General features: G+C 38.6%; 1 protein-coding gene and 1 long non-coding RNA gene across 4 annotated transcripts in view; one reads left to right on the top strand and one right to left on the bottom strand.

The window, feature by feature from the left end:
• Fyb2 (FYN binding protein 2) overlaps positions 1-23,006 on the top strand; it is a 94,006-nt gene that overhangs the window by 47,740 nt on the left and 23,260 nt on the right. For all 3 annotated transcript variants that reach the window (XR_013427807.1, XM_078026341.1, XM_078026340.1), the window contains 5 exons: positions 6,076-6,176; positions 14,629-14,663; positions 17,074-17,105; positions 18,375-18,477; positions 21,410-21,554. Coding sequence is in view for 2 of the 3 variants with exons in the window: in XM_078026341.1 (XP_077882467.1) it covers positions 6,076-6,176; positions 14,629-14,663; positions 17,074-17,105; positions 18,375-18,477; positions 21,410-21,554 (416 nt within the window). In the remaining variant the exon portion in view is untranslated. The remainder of the gene's footprint in view (positions 1-6,075; positions 6,177-14,628; positions 14,664-17,073; positions 17,106-18,374; positions 18,478-21,409; positions 21,555-23,006) is intronic.
• Positions 1-23,006, bottom strand: part of LOC144368068 (uncharacterized) — a 36,887-nt gene that overhangs the window by 1,954 nt on the left and 11,927 nt on the right. Inside the window, exon 3 of the long non-coding RNA XR_013427809.1 lies at positions 6,965-7,124. This is a non-coding gene — a long non-coding RNA (uncharacterized LOC144368068). The remainder of the gene's footprint in view (positions 1-6,964; positions 7,125-23,006) is intronic.

The following is a 23,006-nucleotide window of genomic DNA, read 5'->3' as shown; positions in this document are numbered from 1 at the left end:
GACTTTTGGGATTGGGTTATTTCTGTTGAAGTTTCTTGACAAAGAGAATTTTGACATATTAAGAAACACTGCAGGGCTGGGGATGTGGCTCAAGCGGTAGCACGCTCGCCTGGCATGTGTGCAGCCCAGGTTCGATCCTCAGCACCATAATACCAACAAAGATGTTGTGTCCGCCGAGAACTAAAAAATAAATATTAAAAATTCTCTCTCCTCTCTCTCTCTCTCTCTCCTCTCTCACTCTCTCTTTAAAAAAAAAAGAAACACTGCAGTTCCATATGTCATGGATTGGAAGTATTAAAAGGTAGAAACTTAGTGGTATATCAGTAATAAAGGTATTTTATAAAATGCAAATCTCAAAGCTGATCTTTTAAAAACACAATAATTTCCCTAATATCATATTACTAGCACCCTTGGGGAATGCCTAAGTGCAGAGGGCAAGTATTTCATTCAATATGCACAATAGACCTTCAAAGCAAATTTTATTATTACTATTTTGTAGATAGGAGATGGAAGATTAAGGTATTTATTCAGTACACCAAGACGAGGAGGTGGAAGTGAGTTAGGATTCCAGTTCTTCTCTGCTGAATCCACACTCTAGGTCTGGCTACCCTCCTGTGCTGCCTCCCAATCTGGCCTATGGTTCTGGAGACAGACATTTGTCATAAATGTGGAAATAAGGAAATTGAAACAGAGATAAATTTAAATCATAGAGTTATTTCTTCCTTGCAATTCAAGTTCTTTATATTGATCCACACTGTATAAATTCAAGGTGGATCTCAGATCTAGCTTTAATGCACTGGAAAAGAGATTAAAAGACATTCTCATGCAGCAAAAGGCACAATATCCTCTTTCCCTTCTAGTGTTAATCCTGGACTGCCTCTCTCCAGAAGATAATTGATCTCAAGGATTTTTTTTTAAAGAAAAACACTTGGTTGGAATTCTTTATCATCATGGGGAGTCAGATATTTATTCATTTCTGACAAAAGTACAAGTAATTGATTAGACGTCTTCTTTCAATTTTTTCCACAAATTGTTTCTTATTAATAAAGTTAATTTACCATAGACCCAATGAGGTTGTTAGGGCATTAGAGCATGAGATATATGGCATAGGCTATAATTTAAGGAAGTTTCTCTCAATTACTTCATGTGGAGGGAAAAGGAGAGAAATATGAAGGGAGAAGACACTGGAGCGTTAGAGTTCATAGTGTTTCTTTTTCAACAAAGTGAACTATCCCTATATCTTTAAAAGTATTACATAGAATATGTAAAAAAAAGAACAGAAAGCTTTAAAATTTCCAAATGATCAAAAGGAAGTAAAATAATTGGGTAGAATGTGCTTATGATGTAAAACTAAATGCAGGAAACAGGAAAAAAAGAGAACCCCAACCTTTTCTGTAATACCAACTGTTATGAATATAAATATAAATGAGAAAAAATCAGGAAGGGTACCTAGATGCAAAGACCTCATTCTGGGAAGGGGAAGGGAAGAGGTAGGATGATGGTAATTGTTTTGCTCCTGGCTATCCACACCTGGATATCCACCTCCACTTGTGGCCGGTGTCCCTGATGGTGTCCCTTGGTTTCACTGTTCCATTTCTCTTCCTCCTTTCCCATAGTCAACTCCTATCATGAATTTGTGAATGTATCTAATTTGCATATTCTTATAGTTGAACTACAAACTCATACATCTGTTAAAGATAAAATGTTTTAAATTTTTATATAAATGTCACCTGACTCCATCCTTCCTCACTTGTTTTTTAACAAAGCTATTTCCTCTTCTGTGTTGATATAAGTAAATCTAGTTTATTCATTAGAGTTGCTATGTTGTATTTCATCCAATGCACATGTGACCATCTCCTATGTATTCCTTTACTAAGGGACAGGAGGCTGTATTAAATTTTCACCATGTTAAACCATGCTGCAGTCACCATCCCCCAAGGCTTCTAGATGAATACAAGCAACTTTCTCAAAGCTGCTTACCTAGAAGTAGAATTTCTAACCAATTAACAAACAACTCTGGTGTTACTAGATACTGAAAAATCATCCTCCAAAATGGGTGTGCCAGGTCTTACTCTTGAGCACAATAAAGGATTTTCTGTTTTCTTGCCCAAAGAGGTATTATTTTTTAACTGGGATCCTTGCTAATCTGAGGAGTATGAACTGAATTCTCATTGTCTTGATTTCCATTTCCCTGTTTACTGTGAGATCAAAATTTTCCTTTTAGAGATTCTTCAACTTTGCTGTTCTGTAATAATGTCTATCATAAACCTCTGCCCAAGTTTCCCTGGATTTGTCTTTTTCTTATTGCTGAAGTTCCTGACAGAGTTTATATGGTTATTAACTGTTCTTTTGTTACGATTTACAGTTAAGTATGACATTTGGAGGTTAATCCAATTAACAAAGTTTAACTCTTTTTTTCACATCTATTAAAATGGTCTGTTTTTCTTCCCTCTCATTAAAACAAAGTAATTACAGTGATACATTTTCTGATGTTGAGCCGTCCCCGAAATTTTACTTGTTCTTGAATTATTTTTAACACTGATTAATTCATTTTCCTAGGGTTTTATTTAATGAGTTTGGACTAAAATCTCTTCAGCAAAATGGGGCTATATTTTTCTTTTATTGAATGATTCTTTTATGGTTTCCATATCAAAATTATACCATTCTCTTAAAATCAGTAGTTTTTCCGTCTTTTTCTGTTCTCTGAAGCTTCATTAAAACTTGCCTAAAAGATTATTTGGTAGAGAGCAAGAAGAAAGGTGGTAGTAGGGTAATGGTAGAGAGAGGGTAGAGTGGGTTCAGGCCTTTTCATGACCTGTTGGCCTATTTGGCTTTTTGTTTCTTCCTCAATTAGCATTGTAATTTTACATTTCTATTCAAATTTGCCAGTTTTCCCTAAATTTTCAAATTTATGGGCAAAAAAACTTATCAGAACATTTTTCTAGATTTTTGAGAACATGAAACTATTTCTAATTTTGTCTCTGTTCTTTTCTTTGTGTGCACCTGCTCCCCATGTATGTTTGCACTCATTTTTACTGGTTTCTTTTTTCTTGATAAGTTCTGTCAAAGAGAACTCCAACCTTTTCTGTAATACCAACTGTTATGAATATAAATATAAATGGGAAAAAATCAGGAAGGATACCTAGATGCAAAGACCTCATTCTGGGAAGGGGAAGGGAAGAGGTAGGATGATGGTAATTGTTCTGCTCCTGGCTATCCACACCAGCCTACTTCAGTGGAGGGTTTTGGTAGTATTTGGTTAAGATCTTCATTCTTTTTTCTGGAATCTCCAGGGTTTGGGCTACTTTTTTAGCAGCATTATCTGGATAGTTAAAATATATACTTTTTAATTGGAGTAGATTAATCTAAGTGCATTAATTATATTTCTTGATCTATTTTGTACTTTTGCCATTATAATTTATATAGTTTCTCTACTTGTATTTTGTCTTCTTTCTCCTCCTCTTCCTTTTTTAAAATGTTTTTCCATTAAAAGTCTGCCTTCTATCAGTCAAAAAGTTAAATACCCTTATTTCTTTTCTTTTTAGTGCATATGGTCAAATTTTGACATCTACAATTAACTAAGTCTAATGTTATTCAAAAATTCTAGCTTGCTCCTCAATAATATAAAGACCTGCAAAGAATTTCCAGTAGCACGCTCCCTCTATCTTCCATATTATTAGGTAATATTGTAATTCCCTTAAACTTCTCCAAATTAGTAATCCTCACAGTCAATATTTATTCAGATTTCCCGATTGCTTTACTAATTCCTTTGCTCACCCTTGTTCCTTATATCACACTTCATTACTAGTTCAATTTCTTTTTACCAAAGTGCATCATTTTGGTATATTTCAGCAAGGTCTGTGAGTACTAAATGCATGGACTTGCATTCTAAGAATATCTTGGTTTCTCTCACTCTTAAGTGATAATTTAGCTGGACTAGAATCTTTATATTGACAGACTTCTTTCCTCAGTGTTTCAAGGTACTCTCCACCTTCTCCACCAACTACTGTACTAATGAGAAACACATTCCAGTCTGGTTTCTGTCCTAAGTTGACTGTCTTTTTCTCGTGCAGCTTTTACATTTTTATTTGACTTGTTCTTACATATTATAAACCACATGTGTGGCTTTACTGTTATTTCTCATTATTGAGGCTGTGCAACAAAAAGATTCGTGTCCCATTTCAATTTTTGAAAAGTCTTGACTATTGTCATTTGAATAGTAACTCCTTTTCATTGTTCTTTTTCTTCTTTGCTTCCTGAATTCCTTGTATATTTATGCTGTCCCTTTTCAATCCACCCTGTCTCTTAACCTCTCTCATTATTTTCTCTATTTTAATCTCTCTACTATACTTGGGTGATTTTCTCAGATCTAACTAATTTATCAGTTTCCTTTTTTCTGTATCTAATATGCTTTTCAGTTTCTACATTATTATTTTTTTTTGTATGTGTGTGTATGTGGTACTGGGGATTGAACCCAGGGCCTTGTGCATGTGAGGCAAGACTCTACCCACTGAGCTATATCCCCAGCCCCATCTACATTAATTTTTTTATATCAAGAACTATAATTGGGCTAGGGATGTGGCTCAAGCAGTAGCATGCTCACCTGGCATGTGCTGCGTGCTGGGTTTGATCCTCAGCACCACATAAAAATAAAATAAAGATGTTGTGTCCACTGAAAACTAAAAAATAAATATTAAAAAAATTTATTCTCTTTCTCTTTAAAAAAAGAACTATAATTATGATTTTTATAACTTCTTTCACCTATTCCTAAATCTGCCCAATAGCTTTTATTACTCAATTTCTTTAAACACTTAAAAAAACACACTTATTCTAAATTCCTTTTCATATAACTCTATTGTTTGATCCCCTACTAGCTGCATCTGCTGTGTATGCTGTGGTGGCCCATCTCCTTGCATGGTTTTGTTTGGGGCTATAAGCCTCCCCTTTTTAAAAATTTGTTGTTTTTTTTTAGATATACATGCAGTAGGGTGTATTTTGACATATACACAGGGGGTGCAACCCATTACAGTTTTGATCCAATTCTTGTGGTTAAACATGATTTGGAGTTACATTGGTCTTGTATTCATATACGAGCATAGGAAAGTTATGTCTGATTCATTCTACTATCTTTTTTCTCTTCCTCTTCCCACTCCCTTCATTCCCCTTTGTCCAATCCAATGAACTTCTGTGCTTCCCCTCCTTACCCTCCCTTGATATAGCTTAGTATCCACATATAGTAGAAGAAAAAAAAAGAGAGAGAGAGAGAACATTTGTCCTTTGTTTTTTGGGACTGACTTAAGAGGGTCCTGTTTTCCTTGCAGACATAGGTTCCAGAGGTTTTGGACACAACTTCACAGAATTATTTCAGGTTTGTCTTTATGAGGAAGATTTGAAGTTCAAGTTCTAGTTTTGGCTTTGTATCTCCAGATTATACAGGTTGAATTTAGATTCCCACATTGATGCTGGGTTTTTGAGTTTATGATGTCTCATATTTGAGAAATCAAGCTCTTTCAATTCTCTTGCCATAGTCAGACAACAAAATTTCTTGCTCTTTCTCTGGGAGAGTGTACAATTTCTTTCTAGAATTTATTTTACAGATAGAACATCATTTTGTGACTCTGGACTTCATGTTGATAGCTCAATGACAGCTCCCCCTTCAGATGAAGCCCGTGGCTCAGACTTCCCTGTGACTCAGACATTAAATCCCCAACTGCCCAATCATTAAGTCCTTTCTTTATCTAGTCTCAATTTCCCTTGGAATCCCTTGACTACAGTATTCCTTAGCAACTTTTACTGTGGGTTTTCTCACTGTAACTGGCACCGGGGATTTTACATTATTGATTTCCACGTGAGCTATGTAATCTTTGTGCAGTGTTTTGCATGGTTATATTTCATCTAGACTTCCTGTGCGTTTAAAGGAGAGATGTGTGTGCCTTCCATGTCTGCTTAGGTCACCGTATTGGCCAGACACACTTACATTACTTTCTAATGAGAAAAAAATACAAAGAGTTTTAAACTGTGTTTAAAGAAATGTTTTATTTTAAATAACCTTTTTTTTTTGTCTGTGCTTCTCAGTGCTGAATTTGAAGAACCACATAATTATGAGGCAACAATTTCATATCGGAGACACTCTGGCAACTCCATTAACCTGTGCACTGCAATAGAAATTGCTGATTGTAAGTCTGCTAAGCCAATTAATATTGTAACCCTGTGTGGAATAAAAATGTGTCAAAAATGGTATTTTTCCCTCTGGCAAACTGTAAGTTAAAAAAACTCACAGCCATTCTGTTCTACCATCTCATTTCTTTTTATTTTTTGCCATGTCTGATCTCTTAAAAAAAATATAAAGAAATCCAGTTGGGCATCAGTGCTGTTTACAATTCCTACTACTGCCTTCTTTCCTCCACCTTTCCTCCTCCTCCTCCTCCTCTCCTCTCCTCTCCTCTCCTTTCCAATTGACTTAGCTGCTTTGCTTTTTGTAGATACATAGGAGGAAAAAAATCAAGATACAGTGATTCATATTTCTTTCTTCTCCTATAGAAACCTCATCTTTCTTTTTGTGGTGTCTTTCTTGAAGTCCCCTCGTTACTCAGAACATGGAGATGGAGATAAGAGACCATGAGAATTAGGTGGTTGTGTTCAATCCAAATAGAAGAAGGGAATTTATTTAATGGCTCTGACCACTGTTTCAGAGTTAAGTCTTCCCACCTCTGATATTGACAACAATATTCAAGCTTTTCGTGAAAAAAGGGAGACCCTCTTAGGTAAAAACAAAGAAGCAGGGAATCTTAACATTTCTGCAAATTTAATGTCTGTTTCTGCCTAAAGAATCTCTTAGTTATCTGCAAAATCATAAATATTAGTGCCAGAATAAACATGGGTGATTGCCAAACCTGTACTATGGACTATAGTTCTGTATTAGGTCCTGTGTACATGTCTGTAATGGAGTGGTTTTATCACTCACCGTTAGAGACAGGAAACTGAAGATCAGAGGTTGTTTTTGGACAAGATCATATATGCTGTATCTTGTAGAGCAACAGTTGTAAGCAAGGTCAGCCTCCCTCAAAATCCCACCTTCTTTCCACAGTTTTATGCTGCTTCTCATTCACAGAAGTGTGGCTTCTCTGGAAGGAAGGTTAAAGAGAGTCATCTGGTCTTATTAATTTATTACACAGAACAATAAGCTAGAGACTTGGGAAAAGGAAGCCATTTTCTTGGGAAGTTCATGAAGGAAGAATGAGGACCCTATTGACATTTTCCTTCCCTTACCCAGGAAATAAGAGATTAGAAAACTACTAGAAAATTCCTTCTCTCCTGAACTGGGCAGAGTTAGGATTTTCCCTATGTTTTATAAAATGCTAGATAAAGGAGAGGAACTCCTGTACCCCGTTGCTCACAGAAGGCAGTGCTGCCTATATATCAGGGTATTGGGCATCCCACCTTGGAGCAGGGCTTTTCACTTTTTAGAGTTCCCTCGGAATCTCCCAATGATCTTGTCCAGTGACAGATTCTGATTCGGTAGCTCTGGAATGTGGCCTGAGATTTCCTGGTGATGATGATGATGCTGGTCTAGAGACCACACTTTGGATAGAAAGGCTTGGGACCCCATTTGGGCTAAATTCCAACTGAATGCCCTTCTGCAAGGCCAAAAGGTATACAGAGACAAGGGGATGCTCCAATCAGAGCCTGTACCTTCTCTCTCTGGAACACATGAGACTCCCCTACCCTAGAATCCAGCCCTGTGCAATGACTCCCCTACTCCTGATTGGGTCTTCTCAGGAAAGACTGGGCTTCAGGGAAAGCTTTTGGGATGGGGAGAGGTGGATGGAGCTTGGATTCATGCAAGGGTCCCTCATGATACAGGGTGAAGCTAAGAACCGAATATGGGAAATGGGGCCAGAGATCTGCATTTATTCTCTCCAGGCCACAAATCTTAACAGGGAGACGTCCAAGGGACATCATTTTAGATACCCAAAGCTGGAATCACTGAGGCAGGCCCTTGTTCATTCTTTCACTGAAAGATCTTGGGTTGTGCATCATGGACAGGGCTCTGCTGCCAAGGAGCCAAGTATTTATGGTTGAAAATAGAAAGGGCTCAAAAAACAAGCCCCCAATCCCATTGGGAGATAACAGAGCAAGAGGAAGAAGGAGTTGGGGGAGGGATGGTGGCTAGGGCTTCCCCTTTCAGAAGGACATCTTTTTGGGAGACAAGAATAAATCTGCTAGGCCCGAAGAATCTGAGGAACTATAGCCTGGGATCAAAAGTGTGTGGTGTGTCCCTTACCCTGCCTTTCTCTAAAGAGCCACCATATAACCCTCCAGGAAAAAGAGAGAAGATAGCAAAGTGGAGCTATTTCACCCCAAACTGTGCTTCTTCATCTGTTTTATTAGTTTCTTCCATTCTCTTTATGCCCCTAGATGACACATGAACCTTAGTTTCTTCATCTAGAAATTGGGTATACTATTTTTTTTGTGGATTTTTCCTGAGTGTTTGATAAAATAAGACTTTGAAATCTAGTGAAACCGTGCTTCTAGGAGGATGGAGCCCAAGTATTTTCCTCCTTCCTTCCTGCTAAGTATAGTTTTAAAAATGTGGTCATTATATATGTATAAAATATATAAAAATAAACATAAGAAGAAAGGAAGACTCTGAAAGGTAGAAGAAGACGAACACTGAGACCAGTGAAGGAGGATAAGGTGGTGAGTTTCTTAAGTTTTCTTCTTTCAAAAGCTGGAGAAAGGTAAAATTGCCTAGGTGTGGAAAGGTAAAATGTTTCCAGTCAGATTTGATCCAAATAAGACTACAACAAGATGTAATTAAACTGTTAAAAGTCAAAGACACAGGGGATTCTTAAAACAACAAGAAAAAAAAGGTAAATCACATAAAAAGGAGCTCCAATATGTCTAGCGGTGGTTTTCTTAGCAGAAACCTCACAAGCCAGGAAGAGAATGGATTGAAATGAAAAATTGTGAGGAAAACAAAAACAAAACCAAAACTACCAACTATCAATACCTGACCCAGTACAGTGTCTTCCAGAAGAGACAGACTTTCCCAGGCAAATAAAAGCCGAGGAGATTCTCCACCTCTAAACTTGTCTTACAAGGAATGCTAACAGGAGTTCTTCCAGCAGAAAGGATTCCCATTAGTAACATGAAAACATAAACTTAATGGTAAAAATTTACTGGTAAAATAAATGCACAACAAATTCAGAATTATCTAATACTGTAATGGTGGGGTGTGAATCACTTTTATCTTTAGTATGAAGGTTAAAAGGCAAAATGACTAAAAACAACAATAGCTGTAACAATTTGATAGAGGTATGGAATATAAAATATGTACCTTGTAATAACAAAAAAATAAAAATGTGAAAGAGTTAATAAAATTAAGGGACTTTTTTGGCAATCAGTCATAATGGAAACAATATAAAATTTATAAAAAAAAAATAAAACAGAACTATATGATGCAGTATTCCCACATCTAGATATACCTCTAAAGGAAATGAAATCAGTATGAAGAAGAGAGATCTGCCCTCCATGTTCACGATAGCCAAGACATAGATCGACCTAAGTGTCCATCAAGAGATGAAGAGATAAAGTAAATATGGAATATATTCAGGATGAAATATTATTCAGCCTTAGAAGGAAATTCTGTCATTTATGATAATGTGAATAAACCTGAAAGACATTATGTTAAGTAAAATAAGCCAGACCTGGAAAGATAAATACTATATTATTCTTGCTTATATGTAGAATCTACAGTGAGTCTCATGGAAGCAGAGAGTATAATCAATGATATTCCCAACAGCAGGCATAGGAGGAGGTCAGGGAGACGTTGGATCAAAGGAAACAAAATTTTAGTTCGAGAAAATAAATTCTAGAGATCTACTGTACACTGTGGTGACCATAGTTAATAACAATACATTGAATACTTTAAAAATGGTAAGAGTAGATTTTAAGTGTTCTCACCACAAAAAATATAGGCGATAATACGTACATTAAGTAGTCTGATTAAGCCATTTCACAAAGCATATGCACACCAAAATATAGTGCTGTGTATCCTAAATATATACATTTTTACTTTTTAATTAAAAAATCATAAAGTAAATATCTCAAGCTACAATCTAAGATCTTACCTAAAGTACATAGAAAAATAAGAGCGAAGTAAATTCAAAGCAGATAGCAGAAAAGAAACAACAAAGATAAAAGAAGTAAATGGAATTAAAATAAGAAAGATCAATGAAACCAAAACTTTGTTCTTAGAAAAGATCAATAAAATTGACAAACCACTAGCAAGACTGACAAAGAAACAAAGAAAAAAAGATACAAATATCAAAAATGAAACAGGGATATCATCACAGATCCTGTAGACATCAAAAGAATAATAAAGGAATATTATAAAGAAACTGCATACATATAAAATTTGACATTTTGAGGTAAAAATGGAGCAATTCCTTTAAAAGCTCAAACTATCACCTCACCCAACATAAATCATTTGACTAGCCCTGTAACTCTTGAAAATTGATTGCATAATTTGAAAAATCTCTCCCTCCAATTATCCTAGTCTAAGTGACTTCACCAGAAAATGCTAACATTTAAAGAATTATATACCAATTCTATGTGATCTTTTCCAGAAAAATGGAAGAGAAAACATTTCTTGATTTATTTTATAAACCGAGTATTATCCTGATACAGAAACCAGACAAAAGCAATTAAATAAGAAAACTTCATATTCTTTACGAGTTTCATAAAAATCCTTAATAAAATATTAGCAAACAGAATTCAGAAGATTTTAGAAGGAATTGCATGCCATGACTAAAAGTGGTTTATTCCAGAAATGTAAACTGGTTCAATACTGAGAAGTCCATTCACGAAAATCTACCATATTGACAGATGAAGAATAAAAATCATATAAAACCTATGCAAAAAATGGATGAAATTCGACCAAAAATTCTTGAAAAATTAAGAGGGGAATGTCCTCACCTTGATAAAGGACATTTACACACACACACAGGAAAAAAAAAAAAAAAACTACAGCGAAGCATGATGCTTAACCACAAATACTGAAGGCTTTATCCCCAAATTGGGAGCAAGGCAAGAATGGCCTCTCTCACCAGTCCTATTCAACACAGAGCTGAGAGTTGTAGCCAGTAAAATAAGGTAAAGCAAGAAAATAAAAAACATTCAGATCAAAAGTGAAAAAATAAAAACTGCCTTTCTTTGGAGTGACATGATTATCTAGGTAGAAATTCCTAAGGAATTTACAACCTCCCTTTCCTAAAAATCCTTCCTAGGGACTAATAATTGAGTTCAGCAAGGTTGTAGGATACAGTTTTATTTTTATATCTTAGCAGTGAACATGTGGACACACTAAAATTGAAAAATACAATACCTTTTACAATGGTTCAGAAAAAAAGACAGACTGAAATCTAACACAGCGTGTATAAGACATAAATGCTGAAAACTGTAAAATTTGGATTAAATAAATCAAAGTGTAAGTGAATGAAAAGACATATCCTACTTTTGGATTAGAAGACTCAATACAGTAAAATTGACAAGAGAAAATTTCAATTCTCCCCTCGAGATACACAGGTTTAACGCAATTGCAATAAAAATCCCAGCAAGATGTTTTGTAGAAATAGACAAGATTATTCTTAAATGCGTATGGGAAAGCAAAGGAACTGAAACACCTAAAAACAGTTTTGAAAAAGAAAGATTAGGAAACATCAGTCTACCCAGTTTCAAGACTTACAGCTACAGTAATTATGACTGTGGCATTGGCAGGGAGACACATAGAAATCAATGGAAACTCAGAAATAGACCTATGCCAATATGCCCACCTGATTGTTTTCTTTATGAAGATGCTAAAGCAATTCAACAGTGGAAAGATAGCCTTTGAACAAAGTGTTGGAGCAACAGAATATCCATAGATTAAAACAAAAACAAAACAAACCTAAACCCTTGAGCTAATTTTCACACCTTATCCAAAAGTTAAATGACAATGAATCTTTCTTCCTTGCCTTGTCCATCAAGGAAGATGAGGAATCTAAATGATATCTTTAAATAGCAGGAGAGGATGAGGTGTTTGGTTTTTACTATCACCACTGAGCTCAGCCCTGCGCAGGGCCTTTGTGAGTCTTGCCCATCCTTACAGAACTCAGCCTCTGATGTACTGGCTTCTTGTTGTTCTGGAAACTCTACAGAATTGTCCTCAGAGGTCACCTGGGCCACTGCTTTCTGGACTGTGCTTCTGAGACCCCAGAGATTCCTTCAAATGATGAAGTTCTGATTATATTCCTGAGTAATAGTCCATTTAAATAAACAAATCCATGATTAGAGGAAAGTTAAGTCATTTCCCAATTGAGTGACCTGGGGCAAGTTATTTTACTTCCCTGTGGGTTCCTCCATCAGTAAAGGAATTGTCATAAGAGTTCAATGGAATAGTGCATTTAAATACTTAGCATAGTGCCTGCTAGCTATATGCATACAAATGATAGCTACTTTTTATTATTGTTTTTGTAATATTAGAAAGAGTCATCTCATCTACTGGTCTAACAGAGGTGAAGGGACTTTTCCAAGGTCACACAGGGAGTTAGTGCATGTAGAATTAGCTGTGGGCCTCTCAGACATGACCATGTTGTGACATTAGTAGATGGAGGGTGGCTGAGGACCCTCTTCTGACTTTTGCCCTTCCTCTGCCAGTCAAGGCAAAGCTATTCTATGGAGAGAAAGTTCTATAACTCAGTACAGAGCGAGCCAGGACTGGGCTTGGGTCACATCCCCTTGTTAAATCTCCTAGTTCTTTCCTGACCCCTTGGATACAGCCTTTTTGTACCTTGAAGTAGGTTTGTATTGTATAACGTACCATTGAAGAGTCCCCACTTGGTTAAAATACTTAACATCATGAATATGTTTTCAAGAGAATGTGTATTATCTCTCTTTACTAGACATAGCAATTAAGGTGTCTCTGAGCCTTGGTTTCATGGTTCCTAAAGCAGAATAAATAGTATTTTCTACCCTCCAGGTGGCTAGGGAAAGCAAATGAAATCACAATTTGTTCTTAAAAAAAACAGATAAATAAATTGAAGGAGATTATCATTTTTTTTTAATTTGTAGACCAAATCCATACTAGGAAAAGATATGGGGCAAACTGTATTGTAAGGAGACTTTTTTTTTTTTTTTTGGTACCTAGGAATTGAACCCAGGGGCACTCTGAACATTGAGCCATATCCCAGCCTTATTTATTTAAGATAGGGCCTCACTAAGTGGCTGATGCTGGCTTTGAACTTGCAGTCCTCCAGCCTCAGTCTCCCAAGCTCCTGAGATTACAGGTGTGTACCATTGTGCCTGGCAAGGAGATTTTTTTAAATATTTTTTTTAGTTGTAGATGGACACAATACCTTTATTTTATTTACTTATTTTTATGTGGTGCTGAGGACAGAACCCAGTGCTTCATATGTATAAAACAAGCACTCTGCCACCCTACCACAATCCCAACCCAGCAAGAAGATATTTTTTGAAAATATTAATAGTTTAAATTTTTAAATCGAGGAGTGACAGAATAGAATTTTTTTCATTTAAAAATCAGTGGAAATTAAAGTGTACCCAATATGAAGTACATATTACTAATTATTCTTGCAGAATTTTAGGTCAGTGTGACAAGAATCATGTGCTGACAATTCCTAAGGAAAACTTGGGATTCCATTAATTGCATTATGAATTGTGTGTTTGCAAAAATGAAAGCTTAGAAATACAACATGTTGTTTGGTCAGTTTAGGATTCTAGCAGCAAGAAAGAAATGAAACAGAAGTCCTGCTTGTCACACACACATTCTTTAATAGCAGAGGGAGAACTTGCATAAATAACTTCTAAGCAAAACAAAACTAAAAATCCCCAAATATGCAATTTTGTGAAAAAACACGTCACTTTTTATAGAATCCCTGATGTTCTACTAAGTATGTGACATCTAATATCATCCCCTTTAATTTCTTCATGAACTTGGTACCAGTTTGCCCAGTTTCACAGATGGACAAGGTAAGGCTCAAAGAAATGAAGTAATTTGTCTGAAATCCCCCAGGTAGGAAGTGGCAGGACTGAATTTGAACCCAAATTCTTGTCATTACTTATATTTGTTAATACAATTATTAAGTGTCATTTACAGAAATCCAAAGAAGTGTCAGAAAAACCAAAAGATATTTGAGCCTTAATTGGCAGGCTCCTCTTCAAGCAGTGTTTCAGAAATAGTCCACTTTGGAACATGATATGAGTTCATTTTGTCAAAGTGGCATTTAGGCCCTTTTTTCTTTCAAGTTTGCCTTCTAAAGTACTGCCTCTAAATCTCAGTGCTTTCTCTTATGCATGGAGTATATATCTATTTAGTAAACCAAGAAACAGTGGTTTTGTATGCTTTTATCAACTATAAATTCCATGTTAGAAATTCCCACAGAAATTAAAACCATGATCAGTGACTCTAGAATTTCCCAAACTGTGTAGACAGAGCCTCATATAGATCGATGCTCTGAAGGTTGGTAAAACTGAACTTTGCCATCTTGCGTCATTGCTTTTCATCATGAGTACTGTAAGAAATGGGTGGGCAAACTGACCTGAGATAATTTTTTATGTTTATTTCAGCAACTTATGAAGTTGAAATTGAAGAACTCCAAAAGGTACTGTTTCTTCTCTCCTTACCACTGTGACAACTAAGAGTAAGCGAGTCTGCAGGGTTGATTCTAGAGCACTTTCTTTGGTGAAAGTGAAGGTCCTAGTTTTCGGTTTTACCCTCCTGGTCAGGCTTTTCCAGAATCCAGTGGCTGAGGGAAGAGTCCCTTGGCCGATACATTTCTTTATCTTGTGTTTTTGAGAAATCGTACAGATCCCAAGGCATACATAGGGACTCCCGCTGGGCATGGTAAACAGGTGCCACCTTAGAGGTGATATAGCATTTGATGAAGGCCATGCAGGACCAGAGTTCCTGACTTTGTGATCTTGAATCTCCATGGCCTCACCCATAAAATGGGGATGATAAAGCACTCACATCTGGGATCCTCGTGAGGATGAACATAAGGTAAGTATCGGTAAAGAGTTTGTTAGCAAGTCTCTAGAACAGAGCATGCACCTCAGTGAGCCTCAGTTGTGTCCTCTGTAAAATGGAGTCATCCATCTCCCTGGAGGCAGGAAGCATATGCCTTGTTACTTTATCTATAGTAGTAGATGTCCAATAAATAAGTGGAACTATACTTATCTCCCTGAATGGGTGGGAGAACCAAGTCAAAGTGTGTAAGCACTCAGCATAGTGCCTGGCTCACAGTAGGTATCTTCATGGTGCCAGTTAATGTCCTATCTTGTCCTTAGAGTATTCATTTAGTCTACATCCTTTATCTCTCTTTCTTGGTTGTCTTATACTTTCTGATGAGGATTATTTATTTGTGGGTACATTCTGCAGCTAGAAAAATACAAATGACTATCATTCTTATGAGCAAGAGTAGAAGCAATCTATAAAAGTGCTTCACCTAGGCCACACAGTAGTGTATACCTGTACTCCTGGTGACCTGAGAGGCTGAGGCAAGAGGATCACAAGTTCAAGGCCAGCTTGGGCAACTTAGTGAGGCCCTGTTCCCCCCCCAAAAAAAAAATAGGGATGTAGTTCAGTGATTGAACACCCATAGGTTCAACCCCTAGTATTGCGAAAATAAATAAATAAAAGCTTCAGCTACCTGGTAACATCAACATATGATAAACCACCCTGCATAAGACAGCCCTGCACATAACCAAGTCTCATACCTTTCAAGTTAAAAGGCATGAAAGTACTTTTAGTTTTTAAATCTTTTAACCCTCAGATATGGTTTACATTCATCTCTATTTTTAAGCCTGGTGAGTGGAATCTGATATTATTCTTTTTGTTTATTTTATTTTGTTTATTGTTGGCTCTGGGAACAGATCCCAGAGCCTCACACATGGTAGGCAAGTTCTCAACCACCGAGCCACATCCCCAGCACCTGGTTTCATCCATTCTTAGTGCCTTGGAGTAGCCTTGACTGTAGGGTCAGTGGACACAACTCAATCTCTTTCTAGAAGCTCCGGGCCCTTGGAGAAGAGCTTCTTGCCTTCACACTAAACCACTGCAACTCTGCTGTCTGTAATTGTTTTCTTTCTGACAATTACCATTTCCATCTGCTGTCAACACTTCTGTGTCTTTATCTGGCCAAGACCCTGTACCAAGGCCCTGCTGTGAGCCAAGCACTTTTGCATATGTGGTAGCACTGTGAGCTGGGATCACTGCTTCCATGCTACAGATGGGACCCTGAAGGCTTGAGGAGTAAACAATGTCGCAAAGGTGGAAAACAACCTCCATCTAACTGGTCCTCCTGCCAGTGCTAGAATTATATATAAAATCAGAACCAGCAGGCCCTGCATGAATGCCTACAGGGCTCTCCTCAGAGGAGCACATGTGAGCTAGTACACCTGGATTTCGTGGTGACATTTCAGATGCTTATTTTCAGTTTTCTTCAGGGTTCTTGGAGAGATTCCAAGTAATTTGTGGTATCAGCCATGTGACCACTGAATAAATGAGGGTCTATATTGTTATTAGTGGGACATAATTTTAATGGAGCCAAATCTAGATCATGAGAGAGCTGAGTTTGGGCTAGAAGATGTGGTCAGTCATGAAGCAATCCCAGCGTTCCTGGCACACCTGCCTGTACCTATGCTGCCCACAGAAATCTGGCTCAAATACCACAAATGCATATTTCCTCACACAATTCAGAACTGCATCCCTAAAAAGGTTTACAGAGAACACTTTAATTTCCCATCAAATCCTGCATCCCCAGGCATGCTTGAAAGCTTAGAATGCTTTCTTTTCTTTTCCGATTGATCATCAGCCCTGCAGGCAGTACTTCATGAAACTCTCCGTGATACACTTTGTGGCGATTGACTTCCTTGGCTCTGTACTGAGCTCTGTGCTCCCACCCCCCCCACCCCGCCCCTATGGTCCAGCCTCCTAGTGATCTTTAGCTGTACAACAGAACCTAATTTGGGTGGATTTATGAAAAAATGACTTATTTTCCTCTGTACTTTCAGCCTTGGAAGAGTTTTCTCCATCAAGAACTTAGGTGAGTTTTTATCTTCAAGAGGAAAACATTGATTGGCCTCGCCAGTGACCCTCTCATGACTAAGCTAGTTTTCCTCTCTAGGCCAGCTGGGTCCTGGGCCTGACCTGCCTCGGTTTCCTCTTGAAGGTGTCTGGTTACAGTAGGGGCTTGGTTATCCTTTCTCTCTCACTCCAGCCCATGCTGCATACACCCAGCAAACTAGTTGATAGGGCAAAAAGGAGGAATTGAAGTCAGGTTGTCATGCAGCACAGAAGGCCAGGGTGTTAGGGCAGCAGAAACTATGACTGCTTGGGAGAATCGGGGAAGGATTCTCAGGTAAGACATTGTAGACAAATCAAGAGGGTTTTCTCTCTCTCTCTCTCTTTTTTAACTGGTGTCTTATAGTTGTATATATTGATGGGATTTGTTGTTATATATTTGTATATGCACACGAATATCACAACACAATTTGGCCAATATGACTCCCCAGTACTTTCCCCTACCCTCCCTATCTCCTACCCCTCCTCTACTGATCTCCCTTGGATTTTTAGGAGATTTATGCACTTTCTTTTCCTTTTCCTCTCTAGCTTCTGCATAGGAGAGAAAACAAAGGACCTTTGATGTTCTGAGTTTGAATTATTTTGCTTATCATGATGATTTCTAGTTCTATCCATTTTCCTGCAAATACCATGATTTCATTTTTCTTTATGGCTGGAAAAAAAAAACTCCATTGTGTATATATACCACATATTCTTTATCCATTCATCCATTGATGGACACCTAGGCTTGGTTCCATAGTTTGGCTATTGTGAATTGTGCTGCTGTAAACATGGGTATGCCCGTATCACTGTAGGAAGACATCTTTAATTAAGAAGGATCTTGTATGTGTCAGCAGTGTAAGATGAATACAGCATGTCTGAAAAAATAAACAACTAATGAAAAAGGAGAGTTGCTCAAATGGGGTGGTGGGTCTGGACAATTATGAATCTAGACTTGAGCAAAACTGGGGGGAAGAAGCAAAGAGAGATGGAATTGGAAGAAATTTAGGAGCCAGGCCTGGGTTTTATCCTATGACCCATGAGGAGTTTAGTGATTTTAAGCAGGAATTGACATTCCAGCATTGATTGGAGCAGGCAGGAAGGAACTCAGGGAAGCTGTCTCTATGGTTGATCTGATCCTGTCCCTCCTTATTAAAAAATAAGTCTTTCAGTTTTCCCCTTTAATTTAGGATTGAGCTGCCATCTGACACTCTAATCTCCACTTTTTCCTTAGTGTCTGTTTGTATTTCAGCCCTAAACATGAAAATCCAGATAGAAGAATGAAGGAAAAAGGGCCATGTGATTTGGAGCCTCAAACAACAGAAAAGGATCCACATACCAACAGTCCTTCCAAGGTATCTGTGTTGAGGGTTCCTGGTCAAATGGCATAATTCAGATGTGTAGCAGGATCTGCTCAGGGTGGGACATTTTAGAGACTAAGACATGAATCAGAAGGTGCAGGGGGTGCTGGGCATCTTTGCCAAAGAAGAAATGTATGAAAACACTGAGCTTCGCCCTCAGCTTCCTACTTATGATTCAGGAGGGAGGCCTCCGCAGGGCTGGAGGGCACAAAAGGTACAGGCACTCACTCTTGGGAACCATCTCTTAGTCCATTTTATAAACCTATAAACAAAACACCTGAGACCAAGGAATTTATAAAGAGTAGAGGTTTATTTGGCTCATGGTTCTGAAGCCAGAAGTATAAGAGTAAGATGCTGGCATCTGGGGAGGGCCTCGTACTGAAGCCTCACGTGGCAGAGGACATCATGTGGGAGACAGAACAAGCAAGTGCTTTGGTGAAAAAGCCACTCCTTTTAGCCCATGAAGGGACCCAGTTCCTTCTCAAAGCCCCCATCTCCTAATATGGCTAACACAGGAAGGTAGGGATTAAGTTTCCAGTACATGAAATTTGTGAGACACATTCAAATGCTGCTTTTATAACATCCTAGAACAAGGACTTTCTTAAATTCTGTGCCTTATGTCCCTGCTTAGAAGAGTGTCTTTGTTTCTGAGTTCAGTCATCTCATCTGGAAAAGGCAGGTTTGGAATCCCTACCCAGCTTCCATTTCCACTCCCATCCCAATTCTACCTTGTTTGTGATGAAAAAAAAAATGAAATAATGTGCCTGCAAGCACTTGGTAAGACAGAAGATAGCAGAGGGCCTGTCTTTTAAAATCAGGGTACCCCAGCGCCATCTGCAGGGCTAGGCTAATCAAACAGCATGTTGGCATGGTGAGCCCAAACTGGTATGTAGGTGCAGAAGGTATGTTGGGTGTTTAGAGAATATCACTGAGAAGCATAATCCATAGAAGAGAGGCTGAGACAGGAAGGTCACAAGTTCAAGGTCAGCCTCAGCAACTTAGTGAGATCCTCAGCAACTTAGCCAACCACTGTCTCAAAATAAAAAATGAAAAGGAATGGGGACATACCTAAGGGCTAAAGTGCCCCTGGGTTCAATCCCCTGTACCAAAATAATAATAATAAAATAATTCAAAGGATAGAATAATTCACTTATTAGAAAAATACAGGGTCTGGAGTCAGGGGAACAGCACTGGGTGTTAAGGCCATAAGTAAGTGTTGAGGCTGGAGATCAGGGAAGGGTTGATTAGGAGCATATGAGAAAATCAATATGAAATCCATGAAAAAGCAGTAGTATGCACTTTTTCAGTGCTAGCTATGTGAAAGGATCCAGGTGTAGGGTCAGGCTACCACAAAGGAATCACTTCCCACTTTTTTGGTGGGGGTGGGGTAGTGTTTACATTTTTAAATTGTTAAAAAAGTTACTGTTTTGTTAGAGGTGTGTTAGATGAACGAAGTGGGTAATCTAGCTGGACAGTGTCCTTTGGGGGTCAAATATAAATGGTTATGCAGTAGATACATAATCCATCATGATTCCAAGTGCCTCCTGGGAACATTCCCACAGATAGCCCTAAGAGAATTGGTGTGGTGCTCTTCAAGGGACTGTGTTGAAGGACCATGGTCACTGTGTCTGTGTAAAAGACCGACTTCATTACTTTCCTATTAAAATGACAGGAAGTTAAGAATTCTCTCCCCTCCTTTTGTTCTTCTCACAATTTGCCCATGATCCCAACAAAGCTCAGGATAATTCATGCTTTCTATCAATTATTTGGCTTTTTCTCAGAACTTTCAAATGTGTTCTCATAGCCAACCCCCACATCCACTTCTTTGTCATGGGAAGGATGCTGATCCCTCTCCCTCTTCATCTGACAACAGAAAACAATGAGGTGGCCAAAAGTGTTCTCTCTCTAGTGTATTTTCCAGCCAGTCTATCCAGATCTTTCTGAAATATAAATCTGATCAGGTTTCTTCCCATAGCTAAGAAATAAATCCCAAATTTTTGTCTTCCATGTAGGACCCTCAGCTCTCCCAGGTGTGGCTTCCTAACTCAGCCTCATTCTCTGACTTTTACTACCTCCTCATCTCTCTTCTCCTGTGTCCTCCCCTTTCCTTCAGCCCCTCTGTACTATCTTTTAAAGATGCTAGCACTTGTCCACATACCGCACACCTTCGCTCATGCTGATTATCTGCCAGGTATCCCTTTACCTCCTCCACAATCCCCTACCTACATTTAAAAAATAGTTTAATAAAATCCTGCTTTTTGACATCTTCCCCGGCCCCTCCCTGTGCTGTTTCCATGGCCGAGAGCAGTTCTGCCAACATTGCTCACATCACATCCTAATTGGCTGTGTTATCTCCGTGCTCAGCAGGCAGGCCCCTCTGTGCCCTGCATCTCTCTGATTCCAGAGCTTCACGGATTGTCTCACCTTTTGGAAGTGTCTGACCAACTCTGGAGAAAGGAAGGGCAGAGAGGTTAAGAAAGAAGAATGGTGGATAGAAAGACAAAATGTCAGGCACAAGGAAGGAATTCCAGCCTCCCTCTGTGGTCCAGAGCACAGGTCCTGGGGTCAACCCTGCCACAGTTGATTACTAACTGGGGGACCACAGACCTCTTACTTAACCTCTCTAGACTCTTTATCAAGGGGACTGATAATATTTCTCTCATGAGACGTCAAGATGATTACATGAGATGGAATATACAAAGAGCCTGCAGTGTGGTTAGTGCTGGGCTCCCAGGGGTCTGCCTCTGTGCCAGGCATTTATTGGCCATTCAGAGACAAATGAGAACAATGTGTGCTCTTACCTAGCACTAAGTAATGAATAATAAATAATAGTTATTCACAAGGAATGACTGAATAAAAAACAGCCTGCAGAAGCAGACAACTGAGTGGAAATTTAGAGCCCTGCAGAACATGTCCATATTTTCAGGTAGATGTCTGCAAATGGACACCTGCAAAAATCCAGATGACCAGAGTCTATGGAGGCCGAAGGAGCATGCCAGATGGGAAACAGGAAACCCTGACTGACATCCTCCAGACAAAGGTCTGCCTGGAGGACATGAAGCTAGCAAGTGGTGAGTTTACATTCCTGAAGTTAAATTGTTTCATTTATAAAATGGGTCATCATGTGAACCTTACAGGGATTTTATGAGGACCAGATCTGACATTATGTTATATGACAGGTACTCAGCAAATGTTTATTCTTTTCTTCTTATACCTGTTGTCTTAGTAGACTCACGGAGCCTACACATTGATGACACACTGATTTGTTATAATGCAGTGTCACTTGGTGATTATTTAGATTCCATTTTACCTTCATGTTAGTCAAGACTTTTGATTACAAATGCGATTAAAGCATACTGTTTAATCAAAAAATTAAAGGTGGTTCACTTAGTAGAAAATCTCTGCATGGCTGGATCCAGGGACACAAGCAATACCATGAGGACTCTGTCACCTTTCTCCTCTGATTTTGCTCCCATCTATGGTGACTCTGTTTTCCAACAGATGCCTTCCAGCTTACAATCTATGTTCTCTTAAATCCAAGAGGAAAATTAGAAATTTTTATCTTCCCAGCAATTGTAAGCTCCAGGATCTGAGTTGAAACCCACGATTAGTCCCTAAACCAATCATTAAGTGTATGATGCTCTGATTGGCCCAGCCCAGGTCATACCCCTTGGAACTAGGGATTTTGGTTCTACCAAAATGACAAACCCTCAGATTGGAGGATTCCCCAGGGAAACAAGATAGCTACTTGGTGGCGGGGTGGGGAGTAGAAGCTAGGCAGACAGATGTGTCCTCCAGCCCAATAGGCCATGGCTAGTCACTGACTTCCAGTGCTACAGCCACAATGGGAAGAGTTATTTTTCAGTGCCATGGGTGGCTCAAATCTGCTGCCAGCCTCCCTGGCCTGCTGTACCACACACCTGTTCCCTGCATACTCTGCTCTGGTCGCAGGTTGCTAAACATGTCACATGTGTGAGGTAGCCCTCTATATGGAATGCCTTATGCCCTTTCTCCACATGCTGGAGTCCTATTCATCCTTCAAGCTCTGTCCCCAAAGCCACTTCTGAGGCCTGCTTTACCTTCACCCACCTTCCCTGTTTCTGATTCTCCAAGGACCGTCAATTCCTCACTCCTGTTTCCATGACAATTCAAAAGCAGCAGAATGATATTTCCACATTAGGACTTGGGAGTCGAGCATTTCTGAGACCCAGGACCACTATCTTAATCCTGTAACCTTGAAAAATTTACTTATTTTCATGTCCAAATGGAGATAATACTTATTTCCTAGGGCTATTTGTTAACTGATATAAAATGTCTGCTTCAGATATTAAATAACTATAGTTGTCTTCATTTATTTTATATGTTGAAAATTGTGGCATGTCTTATAATTCATGGTTTATTTGTTGCCTCCCAGGATACCCTGTGAGTACCTTGAGATCAGTGTGTTGATTTTTTCCACATCTATGTGACCTTGCCAGTGTCTGACATAAGAGAGCTACTGTACAAAACTTTGTTGATCAAAG

This window comes from Ictidomys tridecemlineatus, chromosome 11, assembly GCF_052094955.1.
Source record: "Ictidomys tridecemlineatus isolate mIctTri1 chromosome 11, mIctTri1.hap1, whole genome shotgun sequence".
Lineage (NCBI taxonomy): Eukaryota > Metazoa > Chordata > Mammalia > Rodentia > Sciuridae > Ictidomys > Ictidomys tridecemlineatus.
This window is presented reverse-complemented; position numbering and strand designations above follow the sequence as displayed.